This window comes from Monomorium pharaonis, chromosome 9 (genome assembly GCF_013373865.1).
Source record: "Monomorium pharaonis isolate MP-MQ-018 chromosome 9, ASM1337386v2, whole genome shotgun sequence".
Lineage (NCBI taxonomy): Eukaryota > Metazoa > Arthropoda > Insecta > Hymenoptera > Formicidae > Monomorium > Monomorium pharaonis.
In genome coordinates, this window is record NC_050475.1 from 7508084 (window position 1) to 7534348 (window position 26265).

At 41.7% G+C, this 26265-nt stretch overlaps 2 protein-coding genes across 3 annotated transcripts in view; one reads left to right on the plus strand and one right to left on the minus strand.

The window, feature by feature from the left end:
* Nucleotides 1–16226, minus strand: part of LOC105833419 (protein lozenge) — a 32629-nt gene extending 16403 nt beyond the window's left edge. The window contains exons 1-4 of the mRNA XM_012675152.3: nt 15089–16226; nt 14017–14247; nt 8554–8667; nt 2805–3116 (exon numbers count right to left, since the gene is read on the minus strand). Coding sequence (XP_012530606.1) covers nt 2805–3116; nt 8554–8667; nt 14017–14247; nt 15089–15344 — 913 coding nt within the window. The 5' untranslated portion in view covers nt 15345–16226. The remainder of the gene's footprint in view (nt 1–2804; nt 3117–8553; nt 8668–14016; nt 14248–15088) is intronic.
* Nucleotides 16227–23938: 7712 nt separating this feature from the next.
* LOC105830001 (runt-related transcription factor 1) overlaps nt 23939–26265 on the plus strand; it is a 95288-nt gene continuing 92961 nt past the window's right edge. Inside the window, exons 1-2 of one of the 2 annotated variants that reach the window (XM_036292469.1) lie at nt 24179–24863; nt 24930–25025. The gene's annotated coding sequence lies outside the window, so the exon portion shown is untranslated. Of the gene's footprint in view, nt 24103–24178; nt 24864–24929; nt 25026–26265 lie in introns of those variants that run through there. The other variant, XM_036292470.1, reaches the window with a different exon arrangement.

Below are 26265 nucleotides of genomic sequence, written 5' to 3' on the forward strand. Positions count from 1 at the left end.
GTGAAAAGTTGTTGCGAAGCGTTTTACTCTCCTCTCGTACTTCTGTATTTTATTTTCTAAGCTACTGAAGCGTAATCTTATCAATTTCACGTAGTTACCCGCGCTCTACAACAATTTTTACTCTTTATACTTATGGAAGAATTTTTAACGATTTCACTTCTTTTTATAAAACTTTCCGGCACGTACGTGAGATTTAGAAAGCAATCACGAGACGACGAAGTCACGGAGAGGAGGAGGAGAGAAGGAGGTTGAGGCGAATAGGTTCGATTCAGTAACGTCGCAAGCGAAGCGAACAGAAGATAAAAGGAAGAATCGCGCGAGCGAAGGGCAAAAACAACATGGATCCAGCTCCGGATCGATCGAGAAGCGACCGATCGATCCCTGGTATTACGCAGACGTGTACGTGAGCCGTACGTGAGTGCACGAGGATGCCGGGTGTGCCGTCGTCGGTGTGCAGAAAGATCCGAATCGAGTGAAAAGAATTACCCGAGGATGGAGGGGCTGCTAAAGACAAAACAGATAGCTCTCTCTCTCTCTCTCTCTCTCTCTCTCTCTCTCTCTCTCTCTCTCACTCTCTCTCTGCTTCTTTCCTCTCGCCTGAATCCGACGAGTGGAAGAAGATTACATCCACTGACGCGGGCGCACTCGGTCATTTTGCACCGCGCACGAGAGAGAGTCCAGCGCGCATCAAAGTTGGGAACTGCTCATTAGAGACGCGAAGACGGCAAGAAGTGTCGAATGAATGAGCGGTAAATGGAATGGAATCCGCCGGGAGATTGCATCCATTCATGCGAGGGAATAGTGGAATAAGGCAAGTGAGATGCATCGTTGGCTAAATCCTTGGATGGCCTTTTAGATTTTAACAGCGGCTTCGAACGAGTCTTTATGCTTTCTTTCGGGGGCGCGCGCAATGCTAAGCTTTGCCTGGCGGATAAACCAGCCAATTACGACGGTCGATCCATAGAAGTGTCTCGAGGGGGGTAACGAGAAATCTCAGTCCGGAAGGTGTGACGGAGGACCCCCGATCTCGCAGGGCGAGAAGAGGCGAGGAAACCGGGGGGAGGCTGGCGAGAGGAGGGAGGGGGGGAGGGGGTTGCGGAGGAGGAGATTAGGGCAAAGAGAAACCGCAACGTAGCTTCAAAGAGGTCTCACCAGCCAGAGGCGCGTCTACTTAACTTTGATCAGGTCGAGACCGCTGATGCGAGACGAGCCGCGCAGAAATAAAGTGCCTTGCCTCGACCTTCCCGCCTTTTTGCATCCTAAATTATCTCGATAGTTCGAAAATATCGAGGCCGCCCGACAGGACAGCGGAGCTCGCGCGGGCGCGCGTCGAATAATGTCTGTGCAGTCGTCGCGCGCAAGAGAGAGAGAGAGAGAAAGAGAGAAATGGCAGAGCTTTTTTGCCACCTCTAGACGTATTTTCTGCCGTAATTGAACGACTTAAGATCCGCTGTCGCTGGTAATTTTCAAATTCTGTTTCTTTTTTATTTTCTTTATCAAAGGAAAATTTTTGTCGAGTGAAAAATTGTCACGGAGGAAAATATCCTCTAGGTCTCTCGGCAGTTTATTCGCGACAGATCGCGACATTCTTCCACGAGGAAGAGGAGGAGGAGGAGGAGGAGGAGGAGGAGGAGGAGGAGGAGGACACTTTTTCCTCGGTGCTACGGCGACGCAACGGTGCATCGAGAGAGATCGGGCAGAGAGGGAGATGGAAACGGCAGGTTGAATGTCGTTATTACGTTGAATTAGAGGGTGCAGAGCCGGAACGAGGTATGAAACTATTACCTCGCGAAACGGCAAAGATCTTTCTCTCTTTCCCTCCTCGACCCAGGCTCTCTCGCTCTCTCTCTCTCTTCCTCCTCTTCCTACCTCTTCACCCTCTCGCGACAAAGGGTTAGGTGGGGTAGAATGCGTTTCTCGAGTCGCTCTTCACGAGGCACGTTGCGCGAAGAGAGCGCGAGATGATGATAGCGACGAATATTCATCGCAAGCCAAAGAAACAAATAAACTAGGAGATATTGTTTCTACTTAACACTAGTAGAACGAGCGCTACGTAAACTTTCACTGGAATATAAACGAGTGTCGATATCTGCGATGACATAAAGGTTACCCCCAAAATTTATCTCTACAAGCCACAAAAATATGTTTAAGCTAACTCTTGTTAACATAACTAATTAAAGACAAGTGTTATCTCATCATAGTTTTTGTGCTGATAATTCTTGTATGATTTTATATGCCTTTTCAAGTGCGCCGAATAAGTTCTTTCTGACTGAATATTATTTCTAAAATTTTTTGTCGTATTTGGAGAGGAGAAACTTGTTAAATTATTAAATGATGTTATTATTGTGATGTTACTTTTTGTCAGCTTATAACTGTGTTTCAAGAATTATTCGACACGCAATTTGATAAATTTGAAAAGATATCACACAAAAAGTCACAGTAAGACTCGTTTTTAATTAATTGTGTTTTTCGATCTATGTTTTTTGATTTCTAATTATTGTCAAATTAAAAACTTTTTATTCTTCTTAAAAAAGAAACACTATGCAGTAAAATTGCAAGACACAAGTGATAATTTTATTTTTTAAAGCATCTTTTAAAAATTCGTACCTGTCTGTATGATAATGAGATTTTATTTTTATATGCCGTTACTATGAGTCTTAAATAGAAATGACATCTCTATTTTTCTACTCAATTGCCAACGCGTAAATGCTAATGAGATTACGTTACAGCCTCGCGTAAAATAAATCGGACTTGGAAACAATCGCAACGTTAAAAAATAAGCAGTAGCAAGATCAGGAACTCACCGCCGTGCTGAGGACTGCGCTTGTAGCAATCCTGATGAACGGAAGAGCCGCCGGTAGCCCCGAGGTGTGTACTGGAAGCCGGTGATGCGGTCGGGTCGGTGTTGTTGGGGTTGGTGCAGGCACCGCTAACCGAATTCGTGGTGACGTTGTTGCCAGTCTGCTGGTCGTGTAAGTGACTGCTGCTGTGATGATGGTGATGCTTATTCCTCCCGAAGGATTCGAGTTCCCGCAGGTGGGATCTGAACGAGGTCGGCGCATCGAGAAAAGGTCTTTGTCCTAGGCCGAGTGCGCGAAATTGCTGATGTTGCTGCCCTAAAAAAAAAAAGTTATTCACGGCACATGTATACACCGTGCAATCGTACTGCTCGTTCGCAATCTTCGGTTATTTAAATTTGCTTTCCGCAATCGCAATCGGCATTAAGATTCGTATCGACAAAAAAGGTGATATTTTTTTTTTTGGTTACAAATCGCTGAACAACTCCAAGAGACAGACTTTCGCTAGACAGACTCGCTACAGACGTCCGGACTTTTACGTTCGGACTTTGACACGATTCGCACACGTGGAATCTCAAAATCGGCGAGATTGACCAGCACGCGTCTACGTCATTAGCCCAATAGAACGGGATAATGAAGAAACTCGACCTCTCTTCCCTTGATAGACTTCAATAGCATTCCTCGCATATCCGGGGCCCCGAACCCGATAGACAGAATCTCGAGCCAAGTATCGCGGCGTATACATAACGCGGGTATTCCGATTCCCTATTACGTCGGATACTAATACACGCTCGATATACGCATATTGTTACATGGCATTGCACATGACTCGGCACGTGTGTAAGCCCGTACGCTTACATAATAATTGGAAATTTGTAGATGAAATACAAGACGAAATGGCACTAATAATAGGTACAACGTGTTAACCTTCGAATCGAAAAGTTACAAGTCCGTGGACATTTCACGAGAAAGACGTCGGACAAGAATTAAGTGTAATATCATATTTCGTATTGATAATACAGAGACGACGGATACTCTGAGATCTATTTATCGATGCAACACTGTCGGTGCAACAGAGGTAGCCGCCTTTCTCGTTTTTTCTCATGCTTCTCTCAATCTCCTCTCCTTTCTCTCTTTCAACGGTCTCAGCGACGGTGAAGAATGGGAGCCTAGGCGCAAATTGTTATTCCTCGAGAGTGGAAGGGGAAGAAAAAGGGAGAAAGGGAGAAAAGGAAGGAGAGATAGCGGGAGAAGAAAGACGGGGAAACGGGAGATGGAGAGGGAGAGAGAAACACCTCCGGCCACGAGGGCGAACGACAAATAAAGTTCGACCACAAACTGCACGAAATTGTCGGCGAGCCCAGATGGTCAGCTTCAGTGCTCTGACCGATGCCTACAAGATTATTCCCTGCTACCGACTACCAGCGATCGGCCCGCGCCAGGAGATGCGCTACAAGCGAAGGGGACCCGTGTATAAGGCCCCGCACGGATCCAACGACTTCTCACGTACTGGACGCCGATAATGCCCCAAACGGAACGTTACGGCGGCGATGAGTCCCGCCGGTGTACCCCATGCTCTCTCGGTTCGAGTGCCTTTGCGAGAGGTCAAACAGGTAGACGCGAACTTTAGCTGCAAGAAGCTTTCCTGCGCGCGCGCGCGCACGACAAATTTCGAAAGGGGAGGCAAAATAATCGTTGTGGAGTTCTCAGACACACTATATATAACGAATTCTTCGCAGAAAGAAACGTGTAATCGTGACGAATGCAATCTGGCAATCGTCCAGTTGTAGAGAAGAATGCATGGAAGAAGATGCTCGCTGGCGAATAGACGCGTGAAAAACATTTAATTAACAATAAACAAGAATGACGGTGATATAACACCTTCATCAATCGTCCCTTTGGCTTGTGCGAAGCAAACGGAGAGAGAGCAAGGGAGAGAGAGGGAGAGAGAGAAAGAGAGAGAGAGAGCAATAATTCCAATCTCCACGGCACGAGTGGTGGACTTATCTAATCAAAGTGTGGCGGCGTTCCGGGAGGACGGAAATAGCGCGGCTTTTTCCTCCTCTCTAATAACGGGGCCTCCCCCTCCGCCCCGCAAGTCTTACGTTCTCCTTGACGCCAGCGCGCCCAATCCGGCGTTTCCTAGATTTTATTCTTCTTTGCTCCCTTTTTCCAGTTCCTAACGCATATCCGCGGTACATCCGCTCTTGATTTCAAATCGTCGCGGCGATATACTGCGAATAATTCCTCTCTCTCCGAAGAGAGTATTGTTTACGATTGTGTACGCCCGAGCGGAAGCCTCGCTAGATCCGCCGCACTTTTCGACGTTTGCTTTATCAGGAGGTGGTCTTTAATCGGACTTTTCGGTCGCCGATAGAGCCTTCCTCTGACCGGCATCAGGATCAAGAGTTGGCCACGAGGCGAATCCAATCGCGAAGTAGTCCCGGGTCCAATTTTAACATTTTGATTGACGGCCACCGAACTGCCGAAATTGCCTCGTATGATTCCTTTCGTCGCTATCGGTTTTCTCGAAAACAATATTTAAGAGAATGTCGATTTGGCGGACGTAGGTACGATTTTGTAGAGGCAAAGCGAAACTAGGATTGATTGACCCAGGCAGCAAGGAAATCGGTTATTTTACGACGCGGAATTCGAGTCCCGCGAGTTTCTCGAAGAGAAACACCGCGCCGCGTCCACGTCGGCTCTTAAAGTAAAAAACAAAAAAAAAAAAAGGAAAACGCGAAAGTGAAAAAGGTTCATCAATCTGGTTCATCAACGCGACGTGCCGGGCGATGCCTCCCTCCCCTCTCCCCCTCCCGCACGGGGTATCAAAAGGGGAAATCATCTCGCGAATCTATGGCATCCTACTAATAGACGACATTTCAAATATGGATCAATTACGGAGTGAAGCAAATTCAATTTCGACCTTTGACTGACAGCACCCATCCATCGATATCGTTTCGCCCGCTTGCGTTTCGATGATTTTGGGCCACGGGTGACGGGCAGCGGCCACTTTGTTTCGCGGACGCCTCTCTCGTTCTCGATTTACTCGTACCCGCGGCTCGATTCGTCCCGCATTACGCTCCTGCTGCCGGCGTTTCGGTTATTGGCAACTGACAAATTATTCCAACGTCGTCATTGACCCGTCTGTCACGGCAAGTCAAAAAAACTACCTCACCTTACGTTCCAATCCTCCCGGAGCAATTTATTTCGCATATTATTGTTAGAAACATATCTCCTCTCTTCTCGACACACAGAACGTATTATAATCATAATGCATATTATAATTTATGGCGTGTGAATTGAATGAGAGAGAGAGAGAGAGAGGGAGGGGGAAAGAGTTTCCTCTACCGGAATCGCCTCTCTTCCTAGGGGACAGGAAAGACTCGTTATTCTAAACTCTTTCGCCGGTGCTGCGAAGCGGGGAATTACGAAAATTGCCCGATTATTGGCCATATTGGTCTATGGCCGGCACACGGAGCGCGGCGGGGCGAGGGGCGCGGAGGGGGATGATTTCCGATAACAAAAAGCTTGCGATTATGCACGCAATAATGAGAGCCCGGCAGGTGTCTGCGGGGCATCGGGCGTCGCGCATTGTTGGCAGCACAATGAAAGCGCTGCCGGTTGTTTTGCACGACGGCTTTCGTACGCTGCATAGATTGTGTCTCCCCGGCCGATGCGTGCCGGCCGATGAGGCACGCCATCGGCGACGGCCAAACCCCGTGTATATATGCAATATGTCGTCATGCGTGTTCTATTCCGCGAAACGCGCTCCGTGCCACGCGACACGCGCGTTCGTCTCCGCGCGTCGTCTCTCTCTCTTTCTCTCTCTCTCTCTCTCTTTCTCTCTCTCTCTCTCTCTCTCTCTCTCGGCTCGGAAAGGGCCAGTAGGTCGGCGACGGCGACGTCCGGTCTGTCTCGAACAAAACCGACAGCGTTTAAACGGCGTAAACGAACCTCGCCCTTAAAACGGATTATCAGAAAAAAAACACCCACTCGATTGGATGTCCAATTATTTCTGTACTTATATAAATATGTTAGTTTTTGATAGATTATTAATATTTATTTTCAGCATTTATTACAGATGAATTATAATCCGGATTTAACTCATTTCTTATCTTCTTTTTTAGTTTCGAGAATTAAATAAAGATGAGTAAGACTATTAAATTTGTATTATTACGTGGATCTTGGAGCATTTTATTATTTCGGTAAACGTTTTCTAAATTTTTTTCCGCCAAATCTACTTTTAACAATGTAATTATTATTAGAATGAATATTAATAATAAATGGTTTCTTTATTGTAAGGTAAAAATAATATTAATTTGTTTATATCATTTTATAGAATTGTATATGTTGAATTCGACATTTTCAAATAGTTTGTCTTTATACTCTTTAAATAGCAATCAGTGTATTATTTACTGATTTACAGTGTTACACTTATAATTGTGATAATTTAATGAGTGTTCATTATCTAGTGTACTAGACTTTGGGATTAGTATATTATCACCGAAAGATTAATGCATTTATTTCACTAATTAATAAGTTATAAGAATAGCACTAAAAGTCAGTATATTTTCATTGATTTCATTGATTAGAGTATAGTAGAGATTCAAATATACATGCTTCACAAGAGTTTTTACTGCAGGCTCAACCGAGAATTAATTAATAATCTGTCGACGATGATATGAGATGATGGACCGAATAAAATCATCTTTGTCGGTGGCGCTAAAGCGCCGATGGACGCCACAAAGATATAGCATGGCCAATGGACGCGACTTGAAACTTTAACTCCTTCGTTAAGTGCACTTTATGCCGGGCTGGAAAATTGACGAGATTCACGCGTTTTTGCACCTGGTCCCCCCCCCCGCCCGACACGCGGCCTGAGTCAAGCAGTAAAAACAACAGTAAAATCAATCGCGCTCTGCCATTTCGAAAAAAAAATAGTGGGGCCGACGGGCTCGCATGCGGCGCCCTGCCTCCATCAATACTTTATACAACAAATGCGAAACGCCCGCAAAAAACTGCCGTTTTCGCGGTTAACTCCGCAACGGCTATTAATCTGATATCGAAATAACGACCATTTTTTTTTGCTCGCCGCGGATGCATCCGAAAATAGGTGTCGGGCTGAATATCGTCGGCCGCTACTGCGAGCGTAGCGCGCGCCGCGAGATATCTCCTTCTGATCCGACGCGACGCGGAGTTTATAAAACTGGAAGGGTCGGTCGTCCCGGCCACCCTCCCTCCCTCTCCCCCCCCCCCCCCTCCGCCCTCGCCGTTCCGACTCTTTTGCTGCACACGTTACTCGCGTGATTCTATCAATTTCGCCCGACCAATAATGAGTCCGCTAGCAGAATGTTTTAGTAATTTTTCGGGGGTGTTTCCGCGGCAAATTAGCGTAAGTGAGTTAGCGTATCCGGGGTTAGCGCACAAACGCGCGCGCGCGCGCGCACACGCACACTGTGAAAGCTGCATTGTCTCACCCAAGCGCGTGGCGCGCGCGTGTGTGTGTGTGTGTGTATAGGTGCGCGCGGATAGCACACGCCGACCCGAAACACGCATCAAGCGCGATACGCACGTCGACCACTGCATCATCGCGCACCATCTGCTCGGTAATGACTCCCCATTACCGCGCACGGGGACTTTCGTTGAATTATCGGTACATTTTCCGAGAATCCCCGACGGGCCGCTCGCGCCGGGGGGGAATGGATCTCGCGGGCGAAACCGTCGGGCATAAAGTGTCGTGTGTTCCACTTACTCGTTTTCGATCGCGGCTCTCGCGGTCCATCGACGGTCACCTTAATCGCCCTCGTGTAGGTCGCCACTTGGGGTGGCGTCGTCGACACGGTGATGGTGATGCTGAAGCTCTTTCCTGTCACAGAGAATAATATTGTTTGCATATTAAACCAGTTTGCGTTATATCATCGCTAATTTACTGGTTTCTATTGTTTCAATTTAGTTAAATTAGACAATCTCTTCATAAAATCGCGACACTAATAAGGACCCACGGAATTTTTATGTATAAAACTCGTATTCTCGTAAAATACTTAATTATTACTTAAAAAAAGTCTCATTCATTAGACTAATTAGACATTCTAGATTTGTATTTACAGTTCATGAACAAAGTAAGTTTCAAATATTCTACAGATGTATTTTCATCGTCCAAACATTACGAAAAGTTTATATAAACTTGGATCGATGGATCTAGAAACGCAAATTAATATAGACAAGTCCTCACTTTTGTCTTTTAATTGATAGATGAAAATACAGATGTATGAAAAAGGTGTAAATACACAAAAAAGTATCAAGTATTCTAAAACGTATTTTCATCGACAAACATTAAAAAAAAAATTATACATATAAGTACGGATCTATAAATGCTTGGTTTTTTAGATAAGAGAATTTTTATTGTAAAACAGAAATGTATACGCGAGTATCTTGAAACTGAAGCGGTTAACAAAAAATGTTTTCATTGTTTAAGAAAATTTACAGAGGGAAGGAATTTTATTAAAATTTAAAAATATTTAGAAAACAAAGCAATTGATTTTATATCAAAACATGCCAGAGTATAAGTATAAAATATCGCATAAACTATCGATTTTCTTACAACTTTCCTTTAGCATTTTTGTATGCAAAAGAATTAGATGAATCGCAATTATGTGAAAAATCATATAATTCTATGAATAAAAAGTAGAACCGTATAAATATCACATAAATTATTTTGCAAATTGACTTTATCATTATTTACTCATCTTCAAACTATATAATTTTTAAACATAAACACAGCAGTTTTTATCAACTGCTTCGATTCAAGGTATTCCGCTGTTTCACAATAAAATTTCTGACACCTAAACAACTAAAAGCGTTTCTAAATCGATGTTTATAAACTTTTTAAAATGTTCTGCTTTCAATATAAATACATTTTAGAATATTTAATATTTTTCTGCGCGTTCACATTTTACATATATGCAGTTTCTGTACATTTATCTTATCAATTAAACGCTAATAAATACATTCGTTTTTATCTCTGATTAAATGCGACAGAGGTGAGGTCTAATTTATAATTTGCGACTTTGCAATTATGCCCGTGTCTATTAGATCTTAACGGAGCTTCGGTATTCTTAAGCACGTTAAAAGATAATAGAGGAGGAGTGGATACTCGGGGGTGGAGCAGTCGTGTACATATATCATCGGTGAAGGTCTGGAAGTTGAAGGCTCGGTATATTAATTCCTTCTCCATAAACGTCCGTCGGAGAGATTGACTACGCGTTCTTAAACGGCCCATCGCGCGTTAATATGCATTCGGTAATTCGCCGCTCTTTCGCAACTCTTCCGTAGGAGAAGCAGCCAGTTGTCCCTTTCGACCGATTGTCCCTCTCAGACGAGGGTTCGTTCTCGCACGGCGTGAAATTTACACCGGGCTTAGCCTTTCTCCCTCTCCGTTATTTACGTTCTCCGGAATTAGAAACGGAGAAGTTCGGGTATATGTTTTAGCGGTACGGGCTGCCGTGCCGGCCGACGTGTAGCAGGCGATAACTTGACGAAAACAATTCGTACGATGCCATGCTATTTCCGCGGGGACCGCTCGCCGAAACTCACGGTGTCAACTTGTCCAATATGACGAAACGAAACACGACCAAGACTGCTGTTTACGCCCAAAAGAGACGATACCTAACGCGCCGCGGACATGCAATCGTTTGTGTTGGCGTAAATGTCAACGATTTGTAATTGTCTCCCCTTGGTACACCCAGTTCCACCTCGCTGTGTCTGTCAACATGATAACCGGCATCAAACACCGCCGGCCCCCGCGCTACCCCTCGGGAACTGCAACTGACTGCAGAGCTACATGGCGTTATATCCCAGTTATATCGCAGCCCTCTCCGCTCTTCCGCGATAGAACCAACCTCCCTCTCCCCCCTCCCCCCCCGTTGCACCCTCCGCCCGGTCCCAGGATACCTCCCGCGGCCGTCATTGCCATCGTCATCGTTCATCTGTCGCGTGCAAAGAGCATCGTTTCGGGATGTCGATTCGAATTTTTGCGTCAAAAGGCGATTCCTCCAGCGTGATATGTTTTTTTTTTTTTTTTTTGCAGAAATAGACAATTGGACAACGAGCGTAATAGATTTTTTCCCCCCAAAATTTCCTTGGGACGGTCTGACTCTTCGCGAGTACTCGATCGAGTATACAAAATTGGAGCCAACTCGGGTTGATTACGAGCTTTTGTAGGATTAATTGAAAAAATTTGCAAGATTTAAGACGTCCAGTTGGAAAATCGTGGAAAATCCGAAGTTACCAAAGTCGGAAGAGGAGGACGGAGAGGAGGAGGAGGGGAGCAGGAAGAGGTGGCGGGTGGAGGTAGGGTCACGCGTTCAGCTAGACCTCCCCTCTCCCCCGGCCGAGTCCATCGCATTTGGGGCTAATAATGCCGCACAGCCGACTCCCCTCTCCAGCGTCCGAACCTGCGGTTAATACTCGATGATGGGAACGGTCATCTGCAGAGACAGGACTCGGCCTGTGCATTCGCGAACGACGGGCGGACGGACGGACGGACGGACGGACGGACGGACGGACGGACGGACGGAAGGACGAACGGACGGGCGGGCGGGCGAACGGACGGACGGACAGACAAAACCGGGCCACGCGTATGTGGCACCTATATAACGTGCAGCAGCATCACCGCTTGACTACTCACGATCTCTCCCGTGTCTCTCTCTCTCTCTCTCTCTCTCCCTCCCGGGGCGCGTGTGCGTACGTGTGTGCGTATGTGTGTCGGTGCGTTGGCAATACACCGACGGTGAGATGAGCGCGCCAACCCAAACCGCCCACACACAACCGCCCGAAACCACTCGAAACCGTCCGTTAATACTCGTGGCGACGGAGCGGAGGGGACGAGGATCGCGTAGGGCTAAGCGAGCAGCAACGTACGGGGTAGAAAGGCTAAAAGGGGGTGGATAGCTGAAGGGGAAGGACGAGGGGGTGAGAGGAGGGGGGGAGGGGGGAGACGCACACGTCGGTGGTAGGGACGGAGCGGAGGTCCCAGAGTCTCCCAACAGGATGTCTCTGCAATTGTCAAATAATTACTATCGGTGGTAATTTCAGCCGTGTCGATATAGACTGCGGTATATTACTAATTATAGGCACGGGCCGCTCTCGACCCCGGGCGATGATGATGGAACGGCCGTCGTCGTTCGTTTCAGCCTCCGGTCGCCCCCCCCCCCGCCCTTTGATTCGGGACGCTACCATAATCCCGTTTTCTTTCCGACGACGGTGCGTTTTTTAGGAGGATCGGCCCCGCTCCTCCGCTGGATAAATACGCAAGGAGCGATAATCCGCCGGGACCTTCTAAGCGCGCGGCTCACGCTCGGTTTCGTCTCCTCTCGAAGCGGCGCGGTTTCGACGTTTCGCCGGGTTATAAACGGTTTTGAATGAAAGGAAAAAACGATCGTCGACCGGCCTGCGGTTATCTCGCGTTATTTCCTCATTAACGCAGGCTGACTTTAATAGTCGGCTGATTAGAGGTAATAAACCGGCGAGGTGTGCGCGATCGGTGGAGCTGTAATCCCTTACGTGACAACGGAAGACACGTGTAAAAGCAATTTCAATCAGATATATGTACGCCGCCGGAGAAAATTGTGCGGTGAGAAAAATCGGAGGTGAGAGAGGGATATATTCCCCAGCCCTCCGGCGGCACTCTCTCGCGAAGTCGCCGGAAAAATAATCTCGTCGCGTTGCCGGCAAACACGCGAGCGAGCGAGCGCGCGCGGGGATCGCTCTTTTTAATCGGGCGGAGGCGGCGGCCGATTTTTCGTGGCCGCTCGCCCGTTTTAAAATCCTCGCTGCAATTTCTTGCGAATCAGTTTGCCGGCCGATGCGATGCAATTCAATCAAATTAATAAGTCGCGGAAACAAAACCTCGATGATACAGGAGGGCCGGTCCGCCCCGATGGTGGTGGTGATGGTGGTGGTGGTGGTGGTGGTGGTGGCCGGTATCAACACACCGAGAGCGGTTTGGTCAATCGCCGAAATTGAGTATTATGGATTATCGGGGAGAGATTGGAACGGTAGGAAAAAAAAAAAAAAACATGTAACAACGAGCCGAAAAACGGACAAAGGGATCGAAGGATTTCGGACGAGGGAAGTGTCTCTTTCGCTAATTGACTCCGGGGACTTCGATGCATCTATGCGTCGAGGAGGAGGAGGAGGAGGAGGAGGAGGAAGAGGAGGACGAAAATCGCTGACCCTGCACTTCATGATCAAATCAAATGAAAGATAGATGACGCGCTACGGGACGAATATCCCGCCGCTGTACGAGCAGTCCGACCCGTTAATTCATAAACGCGCCCTCCGGATCGTGGGGTGCAAAATGCATTTGTAGGCTTTGACAAAGCCGCCTGCTGATCCGTGAATAATTATTATAGGCCGGGGAATCGATATTTCGAAAGTGCAAATGAGGTCGAATGTGCAGCTATGAAGGTTTCGTAAGAAAAATAAGGTAACTCGAGATTTTTCTTCCTATCAAATACATACATAATTTTCATTACGTTTTCATTACATTATAATTACAAAAAAAAAGTTGTAGCAACGTTGTATTTTATCGCGTCAGTTTGACATAACGCTTTATCAGTTAATACTTGCGCAAAAGAGCACACGGCGGGGCTAGAAAATTAAGGTCGAAAATTAAACAAGTAAAGAGCATCGATCGGCAGCGTCGGTTGATTTTGGCAAGTCCCTCTCCGTCTATATCCGTTGGATGATTTCTGATTAACGGCCAGTTGTTTCGAATGCTCGGTTGGGGCTTGCGGCAGACATCGAGTAATGACTCTGCGGGGGAGGGGGGGGGGAGAGGGGTGGCAGGAGAGCGGGAACTCTCGCGAATGGGGACACACGAGGATGGACGCGAGGGTGGCGCACGATGATGATGATTACAATAACCGTGATTTTAGAGGGCTGGAAATCGCGGCACGCGCTTTTGCCCGTCCTGACACACAACGATGCAGCAGATTTCTCTCTCTTATGAACTTCGATATGATCAAAGGTAAATAGCAAATTGTTTCCGTAAGGATAATTGGAATGTCAGTACGGCTCTTTTGCATAGCGCAAAAGCGGAGGTCTTCTGTCTTTAACCGCCGTTAGACGTGCTATAGAGATATTTCTTTTGTTGAATGCGTTTAAGAGTTTAAAGAGAATAACGAAAAATGACGACAGTGTCGAAGGAACTCACCCCTGCCGCTCCTGCCGACGAATCTGAGGTCGTTAAATTTGGCGACTTGATTTTTCATCAACGCGGTGGAGTTTCGCAGTTCGGCGCAACAGTTCTCGTCGTTACCAGCGCGAACTGTCACCAGAGTGCCATCGCCAACTTCGCCGAGGGCAACCACTTTAAATGCCACCGGAAGCGTTTTGTTGGATCGCCAGTGCGTCGGTAGCTGACTGCACAAAAAGTACGGCGATCCTGAAACAAAAGATTATCACATACAGTATACAGAATCGCCGGATCTCTCTAGTTGGTTTGTGTTGGTTTAACAAAGCGTGTAAAATAAAGATAAATATTACAATTAGATAAAATTAAGATAATATAAAGAAAAATATTACAATTAGATAAAATTAAATAAAAATCATAATGAACTTACAAGCTAAGCTATATTTTAATGCTAATCAATTAATTTTTAGTAATAAATAAATTTTTATCCAGTCACATTCTTTTAGTATAAAAAAAAAAACAGGAAGCTTTATCTTAAAACGTGGGAAAATTAATAAAAAGATAATTGATTAATGTGTGGGAATCAAAAGAATTTAACAAGGAAAAGTAAGACAACAACGAGAATATATGGAAGCGTACAACGTATAGACCTAGTAGCAAATAGATTAAGTAATACATTGACTAAATATTGGTTATATTGGAAATGTATTGATCAATGTTTTCTCATTATTTCTCAATGTAACGCCGATATTGGTCGTAAAATATGAATTCCAAATTAGAATTTCGAATTAAAGTCAAATATCAAAAAAAGAATAATCTAACTTGGCCCTAATGTTGAACCAATATTGAATCAATATTGACGCTTATACAATAATCAAATTGGCTATGTAAGATAAAGCGTTTACTTTACAATATTAGATCAATATGTGGGATAACATTACTTGTAATGCAATATTTTTTGCTACTAGAGTAAGAGTGTTTGCTCGATACAATTAAAAAGAAGAGTATATGAAAAAAAAGAAGAAGATCTTGCTTTCGCATCTAATAAATTCTTCTTAATCGACATTGTTAGCGAGAACTGGCGGCAACCAACCTGTCCTGACCAGTTCTCCGGGATGCTCGGCCTGCGCCTCGCCGACGAGCCTTTCGGTCCACCATAGTTCGCCGACGGCGGCACTCTCGCTCATTTCGCCGCCTCCACCTCCGGCGTCGGCGTCGTCTACTTGGTGGTACCTGCTGTTTACACCCTGCAGCGGCGCCAGGGAGGGACCGCACGGGCCGGCGCCTTCGTGAGATCCAACGGTGCCGTAATTCTCCCCGCAGCCCACGGAACCCACCGGTAGATGCATCCCATCGGCCAGTAGCCGCCCCTCGTCGTCGCCCAAGTGCGCAACCCCCGGCCGGGACGTCGTGATTTTCACTTACCCCGCTATACGGAAGACGGAGGCGACTTGATCTCAGGTGCCTCAGCTACCAGGTCGTCTCACGGCTGCACGTAATATCGATCGATCGTTTCCTTCTTCTTCTTCTCGATCGCGTCGATTTTCATGATCGGTCGCGAGATCGTGTCATTACAGGCTTAACACGGCAGAATCGCGTTCCGGTCTTGATCCACGATCGAGAGCGGCGGCTGTCTTCAACCGATTGTGAGCCTCGCGATGTACCGTTGCACTTCTTCTTGCGCGACGCGCGATCGTAGAGACAACCGGCAATTCGAAGTACATCGTCACTGTCTGTCATCAGTTCATTAACATTTAATCTGTTTTAAATAGTCCACCAGCATTTCTCTCGTCACTACATAAACATTTCCTTTTCCTCTTATATTTCTACGTGTCCCTTTAAAAGCACTGTCGTCATCGGCACTAGCCAAGTCATCCGTCGCAATTTCTATTCCTACAGGTTGCCGCCTAATGGGATGACGCAGGCGACGATTCCTCGAATTCGATATAAATATATGTGGCGTTACACTTGGGCAAACGGCGCACTTTCCCTACATAATCAGTTGACATTCCCTTTCGGATCGTGCCGACGATCGGGCGCGATGATGAGCGGCGGTGCAGCGAGCGGTCGGTCGGCGCGTACGTCAGTCGCGGTCGACGGTGCGCGACGTAATGCCGCGCGGTGCGGACCGCGTGTTCCTCCGCGCGCGTAAGCGGCCCGGGACGGCCTAAGCCCCGCGCGGCGATTCTGGACCCCCGCCTCCGCACCCGCTTCTGCCCCCGGACTGACGCCCCTCGGCGGCGGGAACGGGCTCTATACGCTCCCACCACGGTGCGCGCGAACCCACCGCTCGCTCACTCGCTCGCCCGCTCGCTCGTCCGCCCGCCCGCCCGCCCCACGTCGCGCCACTTTTCGCACCGCGACGTACGTATCTCCGCGCGGCGCGGAATCTCTCCGGGAGTGCAAGGAGTGTTGCAAGGAGACGTTCCCTCTTCTCGCGGCGGCGCTTCCGCCCCCGTCGTCGGCGACGAATAGGTGGAACCGTTAGCTCTACGCGGGAGAAATTACGCGACGCTTTGACGTTTGCAAATTTCCCAGATTACGGAGCGGGCGCATACGCGCACGCGGGATGTACGTCGGGATAAACTCGTACGTGGGATTCCCCGTGTGTCAGCGCGAACGTTTACATTTTTCTTGCGCGCGTCGCGATTTCGCGATTGTGCGCATACATATGCGCATATTTAAGCGATATAATTTTTGAGTTCTGAGGATAGACGACGCTAGTTCACCTGACGAATAAAAAAAACTTTGGGATTTTGATATGTCGATTCAAAGTACATCGGCTGTAGAATGTTATCGGTTGTGGAATGTTATCGGTACTTCCCCCTTATATCGTCAGGAAAGAGGTAGTCTAACCGACGGCGATTAATCGCCGCTTAGACTACCTCTTTCCTGACGATATAAGGGGGAAGTACTGATAAAATTCTCAACGTTATCGCGTAATCTCTCGGGATGACCCAGCCTCCTACCGGCCGCGATACGACGAGGCCAGCCTTCGAGCGAGCCTTCCCCTCTCCTTTCCTAGCGAAGTGAGAATGCGCGAATGTAGAGGCCTCGCGGCTGTGATAGCAAGCCAGCGACGAATCTCCCATTAAACTTGTCCACCATGATGTAACTTGAATTAAGAACATTTACAAATAATGTATTTGTATTTAACGTGACTGTATTGAAAGTGTTAGAATTTCATTTCTTACTTTATAAATATATAACATACAGCCTTTTATATATTTTCATTTTTCGCAATTTTTGATATATTATAAAAATTAATTTGCTCGTATGTAATATAAATTACAGACTTGATTAAAAGATTTTCTTAAGAAAAATCCGATTACGATTTGAAGGGGGAAGAAATAATTTGGGGAAGAAATATTTCTTCGGTGCACGGATGTGTCGACGTATTGATCAGTTTCTTTCTGGTTTATATACACAAAATCTCAGCGATACAGCATACTATCAAGCAACGGCAAGGCGTAACAAGTGTCTGTGTGACGTCATTCGGCTTTCTGGAGGCGGAGCCTCACGTTGGGGAAGCAGGTAGAGGGGTCGAACTCTCCCGCGTCATGCACCGCTTGCCCCACCCCCGCGATTTTGTTCCTTTGCGCGCCTCCACCGTTTTCCACCTCCTGCTTCTCTTGACCCCTTTTCCATTCTCGAGGAAGCTTGGATCTCAATGCTTCTTGTCGGAATATTAAAATAATGCTTCAAAGGAACGATATTCTTCAACAATCAAACATGTGCTGTGTGTTAAATAATTTTCATTTATTTTTGAAGAAACTACTGACTTGTCAAGATGGCTCGATTCGATTTTAACAGATTATGTAGTTTCATAATTTATTGATTAAATAGAATGGATGAAGTGTTGTTCAAATAATGGGTATATTTTCTCTTACATTTCGTAATGTCAAACGATGAAAATTTTATTATACGTAATTTTATGCAAACTTCAAAGAAATTGTTAATACAATTTATCTATCATCTATATTAATTATCGGTCAGTACCAAAAATATCAGAAATGCTGTTTATTTGAAAACATATAAATAGAACTCAAGCTCGTTATAACGAGTTTCCAAATTTTCAAATAAACAATATTTGGAAATATATATTTCTATGTAACAGTATATATTTTCAAATAAACAGCATTTGCAAAACATAAATTACGTTTCTTTTCCATCTTTTCCCTTTCTTTACTTTGGGCTATTACACTTTGGATAATATTGATTTGAATGTTTGACAACCGTGACTAATATTTTACACACAACTTATACACAAACTTAACGACAAAATAGTATGCAGTTTTTTTTACAAAAATAGATCACATTCTTTCTTCAATTTTTACTGTTGCGACTCTCAAGAAAACATTTATCTCTTAATACATTCTTGAATTTCTTTTTATTAATATGTATATATTTTTTGCTATTATATATTTATTTTTGCAAATTATGTATTTGCATATTAGGTCAAGAAGAACTTGATAAATAAGTACGAAACATTCTAATTTCTCTTATTTTGATTATGTATGAATACATTGGGTGTGTGAATACATTTCGATATCTTAGCTTGCTCAATTCTATGGTCAGTATTCCAGGCTTATCCCGTATTACTGTTTATTTCATTTTTTAAGATCTTTATATGATCTATTCGAAAGTTTCATCGTATCTCAGGTTCACCAAAAATTCTGAATCGCGGTCACAAGATGCTACTGTTTATTGCGTTGTGGTCTGTGCTGAAGCGTAATCGAGAAGGCAGATGTGGTTTGCCGTGTTCGCAAGAATATAGGTGATTAACCCCTTGGATGTGCTCCTTGTGTATAGGGATAAATTTATCAATCGCTCGCCTATCCGCGTCGCAAAATGTTCGGAATCGCCGCAAAAATCGGCACTACGATCAATCGCGAAACCGCAACCGCTGCGACCGCATTATTTGTATGTTACACAAGTAACAACGTATGAGCACGAATTAAGACATTAACTCGTTCGAATTCTTTCGAACATTAACTCGTTTTTCTTATTAGTCACATTTCGAATAGATCAGAAGCGTCGACTCTAAAATTTACGCATACACCGAGAAAATAGTATAGTTTAACATTTATGACTATAACTAGAATGTTAAAATAATTATAATTAGCATCTTTATTGTCATAATTACTGCTATAGTCATTATTTTATTGCTATAATATTGGTAATAATAATATACAATATGTTACACAACAAAAAGAAGTTTACAATTAATTTAAATATAGTTGCTAAAATAATATTAATTTCATACCAACTATATTACAAAAATAGTATTTATTACTATTTTTTTCAGTGTAACACATTGTATATTATTACGAATAGTTTGTAACTTATAGCAGTAATAAGTATATAAATGGAGCTCCTAATTACAATTATTTTAATACTTAATTATAGTCACATATATCAAACTTTTTCTTTCGACGTGTATGTGAAGAATTAACGAATTGATTTACAGAATTGCTAATTAATCGAATAATGCTTATGTCGAATAATAATCTTGAGTATATTAAATTAAATATATTTTATCTTTAATATTGTACACTAAAAAAATACTATCAAGAAGTAATTAATGTTTAGATTAATTTAGTGAATTTAATTTATGTTCAACTGACATCGAAAAGACTACTCAACTGCAAGACAAGATTACGGTTGCGATGGCTGCATTAGGCTAGTATAAGATACCAGATTAATAACGGGCAGTCAAATAGAAAAATCTTTTGACGCATTTTTATCAATGCGACGTACTGTGCCACTTCCGGCGCCACCGGAAAAGCTCACAAGACCGCCTTATCGTGACTGGTTTCTCAGAAAAGTGTCGGCTTACATAAAATATATTATTCTCTGCGTCCTTTACGATTCCTTTAATAATTACAAAATTAGATTTTTTCCTTGTTCCGTAGAAATATTCAATTTTTGCGAAGTCGTTTAATTATTAACATAAAATTAATTGTTTCGTCTCCCACTAATTTTATCAGTAAATAAATTTTTCTGTCAAATATAATTTTAAATATTTACTTTTTAGGTAATTTATAATATTATAGATTAATAGTAAAGTAATATTACAAAATCTTGAAGGCCATATATTTTAAAATATGTAATTTGCTTCATCTTTATTGTGAGATTTAACGGTGAAAATTCACGTTCTTTCGGTGGATAAAGGCAATGTAACGTTAGGCATAAGTTAATTTGCCTTCTACGCGAAAGCCGAGCTAATGAACTATAAATAAGGGAGGAATACTTGTGCCAAGTGGACAGCCGCACTTACTGACCCTTCGTAATTAAAATCCCGTCCTAAATCAGGACTAGGGATGCGATTAGACGAGGACCGTTCTTGCTCCGTCAGCTTACCACCAAATCCACCGCGGCCCTTACGTATTTGAGCGCTCATCTCCCTCGGTTCTTAAGTATGTACGTATATTTGCAGCGGCTATATTTTTTACAAAAATAAAGCTTTCAAAAGTTAACCTAAAAAATGTTACCAACACGAGAAGAAATTGCAATTTAATACAATTTCCAGTATAAACCACTGCTTTGAAATGCAAGGAAAATGCTGCATTAAAATTATTTCTAGACAATTTGGAGTTATAATGATATAAATGGAGTTATAATGATAAAAGAAGTCGTGATAGAAATAGAAACGAAAAATAAAAATGTGATCTGTTCGTGACCGTATGATTCTTTTCGTTTCCGTTTTCGATATAATTCGTCTTTCGTCAATTCACAAAGCGTGCAGTTAATAATCCTTTTGCGCGGAACACGCGATAAAACAAGGAAGAGTCGAAAAGAAAATTTATCAGCAAGATGGTACAAAGATCGTTATATAAAACATAAAAAAACGCATTCTAATAAAAATGAATGCTAGATGTATGAGGAAAAAAATCCACATTTAATAACAGATTTTTTAGAGATAAATGCGTTGGAAGTTTAGGATTAGCATTTAATCTTAGACATAAAGTCATTCCTTGATTTATTGTATATACGAAATTGTACTCAGACAAAGCTCATAAATGGAAGCTTATTATGTCGATGTAATAATTATTGGCACACAAGGCCGTATACGATAGAACGATAATTGCGAGAATACCAGTTGTTCAAATATACACCATTTCACCGTGAAATGTTAATTGAAATTATGCTTAAAATATTTTTCTTTCATTTTATTCTACCGCGTCGTTTGAAGGATAACTGTGGCGATAAAAATGGAAGAAGAAAGCTATACGATATTAGATTCGACAAATAGAGGTCTCGTATGCACTACGATTAAACGAGTTGAAATACAGCTTTCCCACCACCATTACCTTCCATCCTCACGTCCCTCTCGGTGGTTATATTTTCCCCGACCACCGCGACGTAGATACGTCTACCCTTGTATGTTCCGTTAATAAGCTTAATAAAGCCCCGCTGCGACTGTCTCCCTGTATTGTCCAGTACACTCCAGATTCCAGCGATACAGGGATGGCACTTGAATTTCACTTCGGAAAGCAGCACCTGGCAATATCATATATTATGTTATTTATGTATCTCGATTATTATTCTAAAAATTACATTTTTATAAAATCTTTTATTGGAAAACACAACTTATTAGTTAGGTAAGATTGAGGTCTAGATTATAAAAATTATAAAATATGTTTGACGTTTCGATACATTTGTTAGTTAATTGGCGTATTTTTAAACATAATTAAACCGTTATTAGAGAAGGTGATATGTGTGTGCTTGTATCTGCAATTCTTTATTTTAGTTATTATTTATTTAAAAAAGTCTTTCAGATAATTTTTCTAAATGTGTAAATAATATTCCATTATTTTTGTGACATAAAGCTCAAGAATAGTGCATTTTAGAAAACGATATAATAATCGCGAGTGACACGCTTGCTTGGTTGCCGAAATTTATAGCTTCTACCGCCCTGTACTTACAACAGCAGAGGAATGTAAGCTCGACAAGGTCCGGCTTTGAGAAGGACATCAAAAGGATGATAATACACAGACGTGAGATTTGCTCCACCTCTCTCTCGTGTTCGGATCCTATTTGGTTGCTCGAGCTTTAAAGTACGTAGCTTGGTCGTTCGTTTGGCTTGCATTGCAAAGCGTAAATTGACTGAAGTATTAAACGGAAGTGTTCAAGTAGAAACTGTCCTACAAAAATATTATAACTTGTAGGGATTAAAATGGTAAAATCCTTTAAGGATTTCGTAATTTAATTATTATCTTGTAGAACTACTCTCTTTTACAACAAATTTTAAAATCCACAATATATAATATTATCAAAATAATTTATATAAACTGCATCAATTAAAAAAAAAATTTTTCTATTTCTTTTATCAAAAAATAAATAGCAAAACTAAACAATGCATTTATTTGTCCATTTAAAATACATTAAAATATACTGTATTTATATTTTATCACAACTTATAACATTACTCGTGATCGCAATGTCAGTTTTACTTAAACTTGTTTAGAATAATTAGTTATCGAAATTATCAAAAGTGTTTATGAGAAAGTTTGAAGAGATTGTCTACTGTATTACAGATTTTTGTAAACGTTGAACAATTATTATCATTTGACTAGTTCTTTTTTCTTTTTTTAGATAAAATTATATTAAAATAAATATTAAGACAATTCTATACGCAGTTAAACATTACTTAATTTATATTTAAACTGAAAACATTTTTGTTATTAAACAAATATATTTATTTTACATGAAAATTTTATTATATTTAGTTTAATTTTAAATGTTTGTTTTTTAATCATAGTATTCTTAAGCAGATGCTTGGACATTAACATTTTATTTCAAATAAATCAAGCTAAAGTTAATGGTATATAAAAATAGTTTAAAAATAATTTAATTACATATAAGTTTAATTACTATCAAAGTGAATGATTTTATATATACAAAGTATTATCCAAAAACAAAGTGGTACGTCAGTATTAATAATCTTCTTTTACCACATTCTAACATAATTTAGTAAAAAAATATACTTACCCAATCATGCATTTTTCATACATATATAACATTATGCTAACATAACCTGTCGTTTATACATCATACTACAAACGATGAGTCATGCGATTTTTTTCTTAAGCCAAAATTAACCCTTTAGCTACCACAAGCGCGTTAACGCTCTACATTACTGCGCACGTAATGCCATCTATTCAAAAAGCGCACATGCTCTAGTTTAAACTTCAATTAATTAACATAATTAATTAATTTTCAATCATTATTGAGGTTTTTACCTGCGGCCTAGTGAACACCACCGAGATAATATTATAATATTATACAATATTACATAATGTTATATATTATACAGCATAATATAATATATAATTTTTATACAAAAGTATTCAAAATTCAATAAAAATTACCACAGGTAAGTTACCCACAGGCAAGACGGTAGTGCGCGAGCATGCGTACAGCCATGTTAGTCTCTTTCGTGTCTTTCTTCCGTCAGCGTGAAGTCGTCGTTCGGCGTACTATTCATGGCTATCTCTCTTACTTCAAGTGAACTACTCGCACGTGAATAACTGTCGAAAGCATTCGTGGTAGGTACGCGAATGTTGAGCGAAAACGGACGGTTCTTGCAGCGCTCACTGTTCGTCCCGCGAATCGCGAGCAAACGTGACGACAGAGGTTACTTCGTGAAACTGGCTGAAAGCGCATATTCAAATTCCTGCCCTCTCTCCATCGAATCGGTAATTACGAGTAAGCCGTCGTTGCGCGTACCGCATAATTCGTGAGTTTCGAGTGTCCATCGGGAGTGCGAGACTGATCGTCGGCCGACCGGCCGTTTAATCGTTTAACGCGACACGCGCGATGATTAATTCAATTAACTGGACGTTGGCGAAAATTCGATTTGGTAAAAAATGCACCGCGAATCGCGCACGCGCGGTGTCGCGCTGGTGTAGCAACGCGTCGTTCAAAATCGGACCTCGGATTTCAGAGAAGTGGTCGGATGGTGCGAACACCGGAGGAGTGCCGGGACTGGATTGGAGTGCGACGTTTGGAATTTGTTTATCTTTGGACGATGCCACATAACTAGACGGGAATTTCTGAGCGAGATTGGAGAAAACGAAGGAACTTCTCGGAGCGGCGTAATTGGTGAGTAAGCTTAATTGCTTATTGCATATTCATATTTCTAATTGACCGTTTTAATTTTTTCTTTTTCGAAATGACTCACAATGTACAGGACAGGGTAGATTTTAAGATTTACGTCTCTATGGATTATTTATCGTTTACGTTACGTTTACACGAATTTCTTTTTATTATACGGTTAGGTTAGGTTAAGTTAGGTTAGAATTAACATAAATAATACTTTATACACACGGTTTAGATTGTTTACACGTAATGTAGACTATGTTTTACGCTAAACTCTGGAAAGTTCGTTATTCTTTGTGAATCGTAAAAGTCCGTACAATCGACGATAGGTAAGCGGAAGAAATATAATGATTTAATTCGTCGCGATATTCTTTGCTCGTTTACTGAATGATTGCACGTACGTCGCCGAAAAGTTCGCAAACTTCCTCATTTATGGTAGATAAAAAAGCGATCGGTAAAATAGATCTCCTGAATTTGCGCGCTCGACATCGGTTGTTGTCGGTTATGTTATCTGTTGCGCTTGAGATGCTCGTGTTTTCGTGTCCCATTGCCGATGGCGCCACTTTACCGTGCCACGTATCACGTTTCCCGCGATTTCGCGGGGATAACAGCCCCGCGCAGTCATTTGGGTTTACAAACGAATCCGGTCTGAAATATACCGTGGACTCTCCATTTATTACTTGTGTGTATACATGCTTTTGCGAGTGATAAGCATTTGATGGCTGGATGTTCCAATTTCATGACCGTGTAAACCTGCGTATCAGGTATGTGCCTATCTTTATATTTTTTCTCGAATAAACAAAGACTGACACATATTTGCCCGTGGATAGGTTAGTCGGGAACGATCGGCCCTAAGAAAGAGTAAAAAAGCGGTTCGACCTAAGATAAAAAAGGTATAAAAGGAACAAGACTTACAAGACTTACAGGTAAGCGTTCGAAGATACATAATTAACATAATAGAAAATTGTGTGTGTGATGTGGGATTTAATTTTTATTTATATTTTTTATTGAGAGGTTTTTGAAAAAAATAAAACTTTAACAAGTTAATTTAAATAACATTTATTATAAATTAATATAAATTGATTTGACGTTTTTATTTATATATATTTGACGTTAATGTGACGATAAAAATGAATCAAATATATATTAAATATATGTATAAATTAAAATCCTTTCGTGGATGCTATTTGTGCTAGGTATTTCCAGTAAAAAATTATTTGCAAAGTATTAACATTTGAAGCTATTGCAACTTAATTGATCGTGCTATATAAATTTATGGTTTTGCAAAAATAACTAACGAACAAAATATTGAAACTTTAAATTAACAAGTATTAAATTTTCTAGAAAATTAATTACAGTCAACTTTATATTGTTACTTATTTACATTTTGTACTAATAAAAACGCTTTTATTTTTTAATGTTTTCCTCTATTTTGTTAAACTTTATTGGATTTTTTAAAGCTTAGCTTATTCTATAGTGAAAAGCTATCAGAATATAATGTCGTTTTGATTTAGTTCAATAAATATGTCAACTAGATTTCTGTAATCTCTGTAAAATTACAATTTATACTGCGTAGTGAGTCAGGCTACAGTTTTATATATTAATATTTTATTATATATATAGATTTTTGTGTTTATATATATATATATATATATATATATATATATATATATATGTATATGTATATGTATGTGTATATATATATATATACATACATATATGTATAGAGACAAATACAAAAGAAATTTGTATTCAATTTATTCTTATGCTTATATTAATTATGAACTGGATTAAAATTTACCAGTATTTATTTTTTTACTTCTCTATAAAAACTGATGAGTTTTTGATAGTGTATTGTAAAATTAAATTATTTCTGATGATTTTTATAGTATGCGACTTTTACCACCTCTTAGTCTATACTACTCTATATAATACTCCATATAATACTCTATATAAATAGAGCTGAAATAGAGTTCAAAGCTACATTTAAAATAAATACTGAATGAAATAAGCATAAACAATCACTATAGATTACGTACTCAGGATTATTAATTTTTGATTTGATTTTTAAAAGGGATATAAATGAGAAATAAATACTTGCATCTTTCGAAACCAAAGTATGACCTATTTTTTCTTGTTCTTTAGAATCACACGTTATCGAGTTTC